This window comes from Vipera berus, assembly GCF_964194415.1.
Source record: "Vipera berus genome assembly, chromosome: 1".
Taxonomy (NCBI): Eukaryota; Metazoa; Chordata; class Lepidosauria; order Squamata; family Viperidae; genus Vipera; species Vipera berus.
Genome location: NC_138202.1, coordinates 342,957,236 through 342,971,284, shown reverse-complemented (window position 1 = coordinate 342,971,284; position 14,049 = coordinate 342,957,236). Strand labels below are relative to the sequence as shown.

At 45.7% G+C, this 14,049-nt stretch overlaps 1 protein-coding gene across 1 annotated transcript; it reads right to left on the bottom strand.

The window, feature by feature from the left end:
• Positions 1-1,079: 1,079 nt before the first annotated feature.
• HSPB1 (heat shock protein family B (small) member 1) lies at positions 1,080-13,726 on the bottom strand. Its single transcript, XM_081313487.1, has 3 exons — positions 13,286-13,726; positions 4,081-4,144; positions 1,080-1,386 (listed from the first exon to the last, which is right to left on the bottom strand). Exons 1-3 carry the CDS (start codon positions 13,665-13,667, stop codon positions 1,197-1,199), a joined length of 636 nt encoding a protein of 211 aa, XP_081169613.1. The 5' UTR covers positions 13,668-13,726; the 3' UTR covers positions 1,080-1,196.
• Between the last annotated feature and the right edge of the window lie 323 nt (positions 13,727-14,049).

Below are 14,049 nucleotides of genomic sequence, written 5' to 3'. Positions count from 1 at the left end.
AGCCTGCATGGGTGTGGAGTAACAGTGACATCATCAAGCAGACTTTGCAATTACCTTTTTGCATCCCAGGATCTGATGCAAGTATGTAGATCACAGTGTTCGCATGATGACATTGTCATCCATGTATAGCCATTTCCCCCATTCCTCCTCTCCCGAAAAAAGGCATGTGAGCTCTACTCTCCACCCAGTCATAAATTGGCAGAAGTTACATGGGCATAATATTTGCCATTCCCACTGCTGATTCCTATCCTGCCTTTTTTGCCCCTGTGTCTGATACTCCTCTGACTGATGCTGTTCTGATTATGTGCGTCCAAAATGTGATAAGCAAAATGACTGTTTAACTACTCCAGCTTTGTAGCTCTCCCTCTTTCATAGTCACCAGCAAGTGGAGAAAACTTTGCTAATGACAAGACTGGATCAAAAATGGGGTCAGTCTAGTGACTCTAGTTGCTTGCCCATCTTTTGGCCCCTCTTACACCCCATTTTGTTATCACCAAATATCTTAAAAAAACACCAAACCAGACCAGAGACCTAACGGGGGCTGTTTCACAAGCAGCATTTTCATTTAGGGCTTCTCTTTTTTTCCCTTATGGGAAACTTCCAGATTTCTTCACGTTTTGTTCATGAGACAGTTGGATCATTTGGGGGAGGGGTCTTGGTCCAATTCTTTTAATATTATATTAGTTTGTTATGCTACTTCCTTGTTGCCCCCCTCATTTATTGTTATGCTGTTTCAAACTCCAACAAGTAGTTTTCCTTACATTTACATATAGCGGTTGCAAAACGATGGTGGTAAATGTTTGATTTTAACATTTTTGTTTAACTAAGAGGTAACTGTAAGCTGCCCAGAGTTACCCTATGGTAAGATGAGCGGCCAATAAATTTTATAAATAAATAAAAATAAATAAATCTCAGTTTGAGGGGGGATTCTTCTAAACTAACTGGAGATGTTTGTGGGGAAAGACCAATCTTGTTAAGGAAAGATGGCTAGCGATCTTTTCCTCTTTTCCTACATTCTGAAAAGGACAATAAATATTGGACTTACGTGATTTTTTTTTTTAAAAAATAGTAACATGATGTAGGGGTTGTAGAGTTTTATTCGGACGTTTGACTACAATGATGCCTTTAAAAATGGAATATATGGGAGATTTTAAATGCTCATTTTCTATACTAGACTTATGTATCTCAAAAGGTCTTTATTTCTTGGTGGCCTCTTCAGGCTTCTTGGCATCTGATGGGGGGATCTGGGCATGGGCTTCGAAAGTGACTGGGATTGTGATCTCTGCAGACTGAATGGCTGGTTTGGGCAAGGGCGCCTCTACTGTTAGCAGGCCATCTGGGGAAAGTGATGATCGGACCACGGATGCGTCAATGCCAGGAGGCAACCTGTGAAAGGAAGAGAACATCAGAATGGTCTGGAAGGCTTATGAGGTTAATCAAAATGACATCATAGGGCTGTTTTCTTCCTCTGAATTGGGCATCTGTTACTGAATGACCCTTTCCCACAATCAGCAGAACCAGTATAGAGAGATACCAGCAAATTATTATTTGGCAACTTCTGGAGGTCCATTGGTTTCCTATCCCCCTGGTAAATCTTGACTGTAAAAGAACCTCCAGATTGCTCTTCTTTTCAACAAGCAGTACCCAGGATAATTTGAAAGTGGCTTGTAATAATCCTGAGGAGTTCAAGATACCAAAGACTAGGATTAAAAATAATTGCTTGTCTTAAACTATAGGTAGCCCTTGACGTCACAACCGTTCATTTAGCAACTATTCAAAGTTACAGTGGCCCTGATAAAAGTCACTTAAACCTGATCCTCATGCTTGGCAAAATTTGAGAGCTTGGTTGAAATATCCCATGGTCATGTGATTGCAATTTATGACTTTCCCAGCCAGCTTCTGACAGGCAAGCTCAATTTAACAAATGTATGATTCACTTAACAACTGGACTTAACAACTGCAGTAATTGACTTAACAACTATGACAAAAAAAAGATCTTAAAATCAGGTGCAACTCCCTTAACTGCCTTGCTTGGCAACAGAAATTTTGGTCACAATTGTGGTCAAAGATGAGGATTACTTGTATACCAGATTACGTGGCAGCGTAAATCCTTTCATCCCCGCTTCTCATATAAGGGAAGTAAGGAAGATGTTCCTCCCTTAAACTGAACAGGAAAATATAAAGAATCGACATGCTCTGGTCTCCTTTGATTAAACAAGGTCACCTATTGGAACGCTAGAAGTGTTTCTTCTCTCTAGTGATATCTGTCTTCTGGAATTGGTTTTCCCTGTGATTTGGATGGCCTCCATTCTATTTTTTTTTAGAAGAGCTGTGAAGACCTGTCTGTTCACCCATACCTTTGGCAGGGAAGAGCGAAACCTCTCGCTTCATCGCACTTGCCATCTTTTACCTTTTTATCTTTTATCGATTTTCTTGTAAGATTTTGTTCGATTGTTGTTTCACTACTTCACTACTTCTCTCCTCCTCTTTAACTACGCTGCATACTATACTCTCATAGGGCACATGGGGGTCCAGAAACACCTCCCATTTGACACTGAGAAAGGTAGGAAGAGGTACGGTATTATATGCCTTCTAGAAATCTGACAGATTCCAGCAGTGCCCTAATCTCTGATCCCCAACCTTCTGACTTGGTGGCCCAGCCAGGCGGAGAGAGGGGATGGTTCTGTGTGAGTGGTAGATGCGTGCACAAGCGTGCACAGCTCCATTTGTACAGCCCAGTTTCGAACAGGCTGCAGGCACTAGTGGCTGCCATCCATAGGGGACCATCTTCTGTGGTCAGGGATAATGGGGTTTGGAGTCCTATGAGATCTGGAAGGCCACTGATAACCCACATTCTCTCTAAAGATTTCCACTTGATATAATGTCAGTATTTTACGGCATTTGAAGTATTAGATAGGATGATGTAACTATCTGGTATTATATTTCCTCCTGTTGAGAATCATGATAAAAGAAAGGAAAAAATAAAGCTGCCTATATAACAGATATGTCAAACACAAGGCCCGGGGGCCAGATCCGCCCTGTGAAGTGGTTTCATGTGGCTCGCGAAGCCATCCTGGAAACAGTGAGGGAATGGCCCCCACTGCCTTGGCCCTGGCCCAGAGACCCTCCTTCTGCCAGAGACCCTCAGATCTGTCCCACTCCTGCCCAGGCCCCCATAGGCACCCTTGATGCGAACGATGTAGAGCTGGCCACGCTCACCCAGTAGGCCATACGCACTCTAGCCACACCCACCCAGTAGGCCACGCCCACCCTGGCCATACCCACCCGGCCCCTTGAGGGCAACCGCAATGCTGATGCGGCCCTCAATGAAATTGAGTTTGACATCCCTGCTATATAATGATCCCTTTATAAAATACTGCATGTGTGGTTGATGTATTAAGTGAGTACAGTTCTGTTCACTCTGCTATAGAAATACAAGGAGCAAAAGAAGCTTCAGAAAGGGATATGTAAAATGTTTAAGGGCCATTCTCTCATGGAGAGGAAGGAAACCAAGGTTGAAGGCTTGTTTCTTTTTGCACAGCTGGGGAGGTAGGTTTTGAAGACACAGGAGAGGGTGTAAAGCAGGGATATCCAACCTTGGCAACTTTAAGACTTGTGGAATTCTGGGAGTTGAAATCCACAGGTCTTAAAAGTTGCCAAGGTTGGACACCCCTGGTATAAAGCATAATTTTTCTTGGCTTTCTCCACACCCAGAAATCTTCCAGTTCAGCTGCAAGCAGATATTTATTCAGCAATTACAGTTAGGGATAGCACTTAGACTTACTGTATATACCACTTTGGAGTGTTTTACAGCCCTCTCTAAGCGATTTACAGAGCTAGCATATTGTCTAGGTCCTCATTTTACCAACCTTGGAAGGATGGAACCTTGAGCTGGTGAGAATCGAACTGCTGGCAGTTGGCAGAATTAGCTTGCAATACCACATTCTACCCACAGCCTCACCATGGCTCCTGTATTCTCTGTATTCAGAGAATATAATGGAGAGGCAAATTCTATGTTTGCTATTGCTTCCATCTTTCTTGTATGCAGGGATCATCTGGAGAGTCATAACTTCTACTTACGTGTATTTTCTTGTGAAACATCTGGAAATGAATCCATGTTCATCTTGTCTTTCTTCATGCTTGCCTGGAAAATAAAATACCTCTGTGACAGAACCATCCATGCTTTCCAATTTAAAAAATGAATAGATTTATGTAGTCCATTTTAGACTACAAAGACTATTCTGCATAGATCACATAGTCGTAGACTATTCTGAATAAGGTCTGAAAGACTGACTTCCCAACCCGTGGCCTGTGGTGGCCAGTCACTCCCAGCTGCTTCCAGGACATCCCTGCAAATAGCTATCCGAGGTAGTAGCTTTCCCCTCCTTTTGTTTTTCCCAACAAAAAATAGTTTAGTTTTATATAGCCATTATTCAGAGAACTACAATTAAGCAAAATTGTGCCTTAATTTTAGGTGTAGTAATTTTGTGTGTAATGGTGTTGGGTAAGACTCCTCCACTTAAAAAATGGTTAAAATACCGTAAATGAAAATTTAAATGCACAAATGTCTTTTTGGAAGAGTATGAGCAGAAGGTTCCTTGCTGAATTTGGAGAGAATTCTTTGGAAGAGTCAGAAGCTGGTAATCTTTAACTGATTAGCAACCACAATTTGGATCAGAATTTCCATTGCTAACCAAGGCAGTTAATGGAGTGATGCCCAATTTGACAACCTTTTTGCCATTTTTTTAAACCAAATTCACTGTGGTTGTTAAGTGAATTATATGGTCATTAAGCAAATCCGGCTTTCTCCATTGTCAGAAGCTAGCTGGGAAGGTCACAAATGGTGATCACATAAGCAGAGGACATACATGCAACCATTGTAAATGCATGCCAGTTGCCAAGAGTCCAGATTTTGATTACCTGACCAAAGAGATACTGCAACAGACGTAAGTATGGGGACCTGTTGTGAGTCAATTTTTCCAGTGCCATTGTAATTTTGAATGATTGCAAGTCAAGGACTACCTATACATTCATCTTGCCTTCAAAGAATGAGTCAAGGTCGTGCTGATTGAACTGTTTTTTTTCTCTTTCTGCATGACTGCTGCTGAATCATCAACAGCAGTTTTATCTACAGATCATAATAAGCTTGTTTTAAAGCCCAAAATGTTGTTTTCAGATCACTTGGCTACTCTTGCTACCATATAATTTAAAAGGACAACCATACAGTTCTCTTGGCAACAGATGAAGTGCTTTACCATGGTCTACTTCTGAGATATTTTTCAACTTCCAAGTATAGCATCTGGATTACTTGGTGGTCTCCCACCCTATTACCAAACAGGTCTATTCCCATTTATCTATTCAAGATCAGCCAAAGACAACTATGGGCTGCCTCTGGTTCATATAAGAATTGATGTACGGTGGCTTAAAAACAATAAAGAATGCTTTGTAGTAACTATAGTGCAAGAATTGTAACTTAACATAGAGGTTGATTGGTTGGACAGGGATGTCAGTGGGAGGTGGAATTTAAAAAAAAATCAAGGTAGCAGCCATGATCACATGATCAAAGCCTCACCTCTGTTTTCCATGTATCATGTCTGGTAGAGTTTTAAAAAGGGGGCAGGGCTTCCATTGCACAATTTTAGCCACCATCTTGATATTTTAACAACGTCCCCAGATCAAACATTCAACATGCCTGCTGTCATCACATGATTGAAGCCCTGCCCCTTTTGAACAAGGCACATTGCATTGGTTGCGTCAATCACATGATAATAGACTCTGCCTTGATTTTTTTTACACCCCCCCCCCCCCCCGAAAACCTTGCTTGGTAAGCAATTATTTTTATAAGCATTGAGACAAAAATGTGTCTATGAATGCGATTAAGCAAATACACTGCTTGGCTAAATTGCTCTTGTAATCTTTTGAACCTCTTAGTCGGCGCACTTTAGCAAAAAGGGAGAAATATCTTTTTTGCCTTAGAGAATGATTTAAATGTGCATGTTGAGTCCAAGAGACCTATGTTATAGGGAAGTTGGATAGTATACTTCAAAAAAGTCTTATCTGGAACTTAATCAGGTCCCTTGATTTTAATCAAGCATGGAATAGGCCAGCTGCAATCCAGCTGGCAATGGAGATAGGGAAGTGAAGTTTCCCAACTAGGCAATTTCTTTGTTTGCTTCCTCTGCTCTCACCCACTTTTGTTCTTTTTGTTCTTCTAGACAGAAGAGTGGCATTGCACAACTGCTTCTGATAGAACCACCTCTACAAAGCATCCTGCTATATGAACCATATTTGTCTTTTAAGATGCAAAACTATTTGTTGATCCTGCTGCAATAGACTAAATCAAAATCAGAAGTCCCCGCTTTTTATAACGGGACCGATAGACTTTAAACTTGCTAAGCTTGGTCCAGTTTGTTGTTTGTTTTGTTCCCTGGCTTAGTGCGTGTTGTGTCTACCAAACTCTTTGGTTGGTTTATGATTGGATGTATTGGGGACAGAAAAATGAGATAATTCAGTACTAAATCTATTGGGATCCTGAGAGATGGCCGGGCACGGTTATGGGCCTCCGACGTAAACCTAACAGGAGGTCCTTGATTTGTTTTCTGTCAAAATTTTTTCGGGGGTTAGGGAGGAGGGAGGGTTCTTTTTTTGGTTGTTTGGACGAGGGGGGCAGTCCAACTACCTTTGTTCAGGCTAGTGCTGAGGCTGATCGCGGAGGGGAGGAGCGGGGGTCGGCTGCTTCTGGGGCTCCAGGGCCAGTCGTGGGATTGTCCATTCCCACGACGATAGGGAATGGCAGCAGGTGTAGGAACAGAGGGCCGTATCGGTCTCAGGGAAGGCCTCTCCGCTGCTTACAAGCGGTGAGGCATTCCGACCCTCTGGTTCCGCCCCGAGGTCCCGGGAGTGAGGATGTGCAGCCTCCTGAGCTCCGGCTGGTGTATTTGAATGCCAGGTCGGTCGTTAATAAGGCTCCTCTCATTCGAGACTTGGTCGAGGGTGAGCAGGCTGACCTGGCTTGCATCACGGAGACCTGGTTGGGCCCAGAGGGCGGTGTTCCTCTGGTTGACCTTTGCCCACCAGGTTTCCGGGTGCTGCACCGGCCTCGGGCTCAGGGTAGGGGTGGGGGAGTGGCTGTTGTTGTAAGGGAGACCTTGTGTCCGCGGGAGGCCACCGTTCCCCAGACAGTCGGGTGTGAGTCTCTCTTTTTGAGATGCGGTCCTGGTGCGCAGTTGGGCTTGCTGCTGGTGTACCTTTCGCCTAGTCACGCAGCAGCAGCCCTGCCTGAGCTGCTTGATGTCCTCTCTGGGCTGGTGGTTGAGTTCCCGAAACTTATAGTTTTGGGGGACTTCAACCTACCATCGCTGGGAGGATCATCTGAGTTGGCTCGGGAGTTCATGGCTTCCATGACGGCCATGGACCTGACGCAAGTAATTACGGGACCGACTCATGAAGGAGGCCACACCCTTGACCTTGTTTTCTTGTCTGGACGGTGGTTAGATGATCTTGGTGGGGGCTCTCCAATTATTATGCCCCTGTCATGGACCGATCATCATCTCCTGCGGCTGGTCTTCCGTTTTGCCACCCCCCGCCGTGGGTGCTTGGAACCACTTAAATGGTACCGCCCCAGACGCTTAATGGATCCCCAGAGGTTCCAGGCGGCGCTGGGGTTCCCACCTGCCTCCCTCGCTCACAGCTCGGCCGAGGCCTTAGTGGAAGCCTGGGAAAGGACGGCCACTGAGGTCCTTGACCGAGTTGTACCCTTGCGGCCCCTGACCCGGTGCAGATCCCGCCGGGCTCCATGGTTTTCTGCGGAGCTCCGGGAGATGAAGCGTCGGAGACGGGGCCTAGAGAACGGTTGGAGGTCCAGCCGATCCGAACCCGACCGATTGCGACTAAGAGCCTTTATTAGGTCTTATCTCGCTGCAATTAGGGAGGCGAGGTCCAACCACTTCGCCACCCTTATTGCGTCCGCAGATAATCGCCCGGCTGCCCTGTTTAGGGTGACTCGCTCCCTCCTAAATCAGGAGGTGAGGGAGGATCCCTTGCAGGGACGTGCCGAGGAGTTTAACCAACATCTGTCGGACAAAATCGCTCGGATTCGGACCGGTTTGGACTCTGACTGGGCAGAGTCTGACGATCAGGACACGGGTGGTCTTGTCGATATCATCTGGGAGGAGTTTGATTCTGTGACTCCGGAGGAAGTGGACAGGATCATGGGGAGGCTGAGCACCACCACATGTTTACTGGACCCGTGCCCTTCCTGGCTGGTTTATGCAGCCCGGGAGAGGACACGCAGCTGGTTCCAGGCAGTTATATCGGCTTCTTTGAGTGAGGGTATCTTCCCCACCGTCTTGAAGGAGGCGGTGGTGAGGCCTCTCCTCAAGAAGCCTGCTCTGGACCCGGCTGTATTGAACAACTTTCGTCCTGTCTCCAACCTTCGCTTTCTTGCGAAGGTTGTTGAGAGTGTGGTGGCGCATCAGCTCCCTCTGGTCCTGGATGAAGCGGATTATCTAGACCCGTACCAATCGGGTTTCAGGCCCGGGCACAGCACGGAGACGGCATTGGTCGCGCTGGTGAATGATCTCTGGAGGGCTCGGGACAGGGGGCATTCCTCTGTCCTAGTCCTATTAGACCTCTCGGCGGCTTTCGATACCATCGACCATGGTATCTTGCTGCGGCGTCTCAGGGGATTGGGAGTGGGAGGCACAGTTTTACAGTGGTTCTCCTCCTATCTCTTGGGACGTTCGCAGTCGGTGTTGGCAGGGGGGCAGAGGTCGACCGCGAGGTCTCTCATTTGTGGAGTTCCTCAGGGGTCGGTCCTCTCGCCTCTCCTGTTCAACATCTACATGAAGCCGCTGGGTGAGATCATTCGTGGCTTTGGAGTTGGGTATCATCAGTACGCTGATGATACCCAACTTTTCTTTTCGACCCCAAACCACCCCAGTGATGCCCTCAACGTGATGTCCCGTTGCCTGGAGGCGGTTCGGGTCTGGATGGGGAGGAACAGACTCCGGCTCAACCCCGACAAGACTGAGTGGCTCTGCATATCTTCATCCCGGGTTTATTCGGACATTCCACCTCTAGCTATGGGGGGTGAATTATTGCCCCCCGTAGATAGGGCTCGCAACTTGGGGGTCCTCCTAGATTCACGGCTCACCTTGGAAGATCATATAGGAGCCGTGACTAGGGGGGCCTTCGCACAGGTTCGCCTGGTGCGTCAGTTGCGGCCCTATCTTAGCCGGGATGATCTATGCACGGTCACTCATGCGCTCGTGTCCTCTCGTCTGGACTACTGCAACGCTCTCTACATGGGGCTGCCCTTGAGGACCACTCGGAAGCTCCAACTGGTACAGAATGCAGCCGCGAGAGTGGTGTTGGGAGTCTCCCGATACTCCCACGTTACACCTCTGCTCCGTGAGCTGCATTGGTTGCCAGTTGTCTTCCGGGTGAGATTCAAGGTACTGGTAACGGTATTCAAAGCACTCCATGGCATGGGGCCGGAGTACCTCAGGGAACATCTGCTGCCGGCATCAAGCTCCCTGCGCCCTGTGCGTTCCCACAGAGAGGGCCTCCTCAGGGTGCCACCGATCAGAGAATGTCGATTGGTGGCCCCCAGGGGGAGATCCTTCTCTGTGGGCGCTCCGGAGCTGTGGAATCAGCTACCGGTAGAGCTCCGGACGGCGCCCGATCTTCGCTCCTTTCGTCGCGATCTCAAGACATTTTTGTTTGTACAAGCCGGCCTAGCCTGAGGGGGGTTGTGTTGGGGTTGTTTTATCTTTCGCTTTTTAATTTTTCTGGGGGTTTTTAGCGTTGTATCTATATTGTTTTTAACTAGGGCAATTGTTTAATCTTTTTTAATGTTTGTATTTGCTATTTTATTCTGCCCTGTGAACCGCCCTGAGTCCTTAGGGAGAAGGGCGGTATATAAATGTTATTAAATTAAATTAAAATTAAATTAAATTCATAGTGTTGTACAGACCACCATAGAACTTGGTATTGGATAGCCAGCTGGGTGACCTTGGGCCAGTTTTTCATCCTCAGACCTCGGAGAAGAAAGCAAAGCTCTTTTGAAAAACCTGGCCAAGAAAACTGCAGTTTCCTCTAGTCAAGGCTGACTCAAAAACACACAGACACACACAAACAGAAACTTTTCAAGGCTCGTGGACCTGAAAGCCATTACACTCATTTAAATTGATTTGCACTGTATTTTGCTCAACTAAGATGATCTATGTAAAGCCCTGTTTTCCATAATTTCAGCCATGTTGTTATGGTCAGCCCAAGGCTGTAATCTCCACTGAAGTCCCATAGATAACAGCAATAACAGCAGCCCCATTCTCTCTCTCTCTCTTTTCTTCCACTTTCCTCTTGGAAAAACTAAGCTTTAAGGGGCAGATGTGCACTGCTGTTGGGCCATTCAGCATTTTCTGAGTGCAGGAAAAGACGATGTTGTCCACCATCACCTCCTAGTCCATTTCCAAAGTGTTTTCCACCTGCAATCCAAAACTCTAATTTTCTGACCCAAGAGGGGGGTCTCCAGTGCTTTGATTCATTCTACCAGCAGCCCAAACTCTGATTGGCTGCAGGGCCTGGCATTTCCCCCTCCCCTTGGTCACTGCCCTGCACAGCTGTTTCAACCTGGGCTTATGGGCTGCTCAGTTTACTGCTGGTTGACAGTTGTGGATTTTTAAGTAACCTTGCAGCTGACCCAGCAATGTCCTAGTAAGTCAATGAATTTAACTCAAACCAGCCTTAGAAGCATGTGCACCATTCAACTTTGATGTCTCCCTTTTGATTTCTGCCCAGGCTGGGTGAAGCACGTTCCTTTTTTGTCTGGAAATCGAGTCATGGCAATTGGACTTCTTTTCCAGGTGGTTCGAAATGTTTTTGCTGCTTATCCAAGTAGCTTCTTCAGCCTAAGCAAGTTGGTTAGGGAAACTCCACACTCATTTTGTCCTCCAGGGAGGTTTCATTTCTCACCTAATCTGGACAGACTCCTTAGGTGAGTAGATAGAGAGTCATTGGGATGTAAATGTTCCAACTCCTCAATCCTTTACCTAGGTGGGTTGTTAAGTTTGGCCTCCCTCACATTCCCTGTCAAAAGTAGGATTTCTGCTACTTTGCTTTCTGTGAAGCTGCGTTCTCAGTTCTTCGTTGCTATCAAGTTTCCATGGAACCAACAAGGAACACCTTGTTTGCTTTGATTTGGGAGCTATGGTGCTACAAATTTGGGTGGGGGGGGAGAGAGAGAGAGGGGGGGGGACCAATAGCAGTATCAAAGAGCTGGTGTTGGAAGTGGGTGTGAAAATATGTGTACAAAAAAATCTGAGAAAGCAAAGGAAAAACGCAGGGATTGGTGAGACGAGAACAGTCCCTAAAAGGAAAAGATGGACACGGGTAGATTGGCCCACCCAGGAACCAGCCGGCAAGGATGGGAAGAGCCAGCAGCAAAGGAATGACCTAGCAGGTCTTCTAGTAAATGCAGGTAATCATCTGTGTCCCAGGATAATGTTGCAGGATCCGATCTGAGTTGGTCACTGGAATCCAAGGCTTATTCTTGCAAGCTTTTGGGCTTGTGCTAGAGCCCATCGTCATTGAAGTCTGCTCTCTTCCTGATATGTGCGCTATGGTCTTCTAGTGGTTTTCTAGTGGCCGTAATCTGGGCTGAGCACAGCCTGCCCCCATTATCAAACTGGATTGGAAGGTCTGAAGTTGGCTGAAAGAATAGTCAGAAGCAACTGGGGAGAGAAGCCGCTTAGGAATCACCCTTACAAGTAGTCCTTGACTCACAACCATTCATTTAGCGACCGTTCAAAGTTACGATGGCATTGAAAAAAGTGAATTACGACCAGTCCTCACACTTAATGGCAGGTGTAACAAGCCGGATGCTTAGCAAATGGCTTGCACTTATAACAGTTGCAGCGTCCTACAGTCACATGATCACCCTTTGCGACCTTCCCAGCTGCTTCTCTCCAGCAGAGCAAACAGGGAAACTGGCAGGGAAGGTTGAATGTCGCAAACACACGATGCCTCACTTAATGACTGCAGTGATTTGTTTAATGACTGCCGCAAAAAAAGTCACAAAATCAGGTGCAGTCACACGATGCCTCACTTTTTTTAATAAAGCAATAACTTGAAATTAAAATGAGACCTTTTTATAGCACAAAAAGCTACAGGAGCCAGAGAAGGGAGCTTCTTCATTATGTCCTGCTAAAGCATGTTGAGCACTCAAAGAGCCTTCTGTACAATCCCATAATAAGCCTCTTGTGACCAGTCTAGTAAAAGCTGTTGACGAGGCTTTCTAAGAAAAAGGACTGCTGGCTTCAATTGATTAAACCTTTTAAAACCAGTCCTCAAAGTTCATTTACAGCTCTCTTTTTTCCCCATTTGAAATGCATTATCTGAATGCACATTTTTTGCTTGACCAAACTTGGAGACTTCTACTGTATTTCAAGTATTAAAGATTTTTTTTATATCTCATGCAATTTTAGTATCTGTATTATTTAAAAAATAACAAATCCTATATCTAAAGGATGGGTCAATACAAAATGCTCCAATAAAGTTTATCTTTATAGGAAAGGGAGCTTTTATCTTTATAGGAAAAAAGCCAACAAATTTATCTTTATAGGAAGAAAGCTAACAAGGTGCGAAAACTTTAAAAGGATAGAATTTAAGAAGTAAATAGGGCAAAGGAGTAGAGCCTGCGTGGTATAAGGCAGTTGTATTCTTTCAGATTTCTTTCAATATAAATTCCATAAATAAAATAAATAAAAAATAAATATAGGTGTGAGGGGTCCTTGGTGCTCTCTGACCTGGGTTGTTTTCTTGCAGAGATTTCATTAGCACTGATGATGTTACCTAGTTAGGGTAATGAAACGTCTGCAAGAAAACAACCAAACTCAGAGAGCACCAAGGACCCCAAGGACCTCAATCCTGAGATACAAATATTCTCCTTTACATATTGGTGTTTATAATTGAGATTTTAATAACTACATTATCAAAGGAGAAATATTTTTAAATGAATGGATTAAGTGGTTAAAGACAGATGATTAATCAGCTCAACACCTTCTCATAGGCAATAATCCTACAAACAGTGGAACCACCACATTGGGAGGCTGTTTATCTCAACTATCATTTATGAAGTGTAAACCTCTGAGCACGCCAAAGCACTGCATCAACCATTAATGACCTTAGAATTTGGCTCAAAATCACTGGTCTGTGCTGTGGGAACAGCTGAAGAACTGATTTGGAGAAGGGAGATGTTTGAGAGACCTCAAGAGAAGCTACTCACCAGTGATTTCTACTACACCATCCTTTGTCTTCACCACCAACTCTTCCGGTGCAAAGTGGTTGACATCCAATGCCACTTTCCAGCCATCTGAAGTCTGCCGGATCTCAGAGATTCCGCTGCTCAACTGGCGGTTGAAAGCCCGGTTGTAGGCAGGGTTGGCCCCTGGTGAGCTGACAACGGGAATAGTGGCCACCGGCTCTGGACTTGAGCTGATCAGAGGTCGTACATAACCTGGCCAGCTGGTGGTGGTCCCTGCAGGCCACTTGTACCAGTCCTCAGGAATCAGTGGCATCCCAAAAGACTGGTCCAACAGCCTGCTGCCTCTGTACCAGTCCCAGCTGGGGCTGCGTAGAAAAGTGAAGGGCACTTGACGTTCCGACATGTCCAGTTCCAGAGGCGTCCTAAAACTCTCTGCCCAGACCTGGAGTGTGAAGATCTACTCCCTCTAGCTGGCCCTTATCAACGCACAGCTAGCTATTTTTGGACAAGAATCCCAGTTCTCTATTAATGGAAATTACGCTTGGCTGGAGGAAGTTGATGAATATTACACAGGTCTCAATGACATTCCCCCTGTGCATTTGTCATCCTCTGCTTTCTCGGTTGGGGAGGGGAGCAAGGAGGGAGGGGGGGAAAGAAGAACAATTCCCATTGCAGCACTTCAGGGCCCCAAATTCCAATCTTGCCTTTTTGACCTCAGCGGCCTGAAAATAAAGTAAGAATAACTAAAAGAATTTCTGGAGTACAGCAAAAATTACCACTTCCTT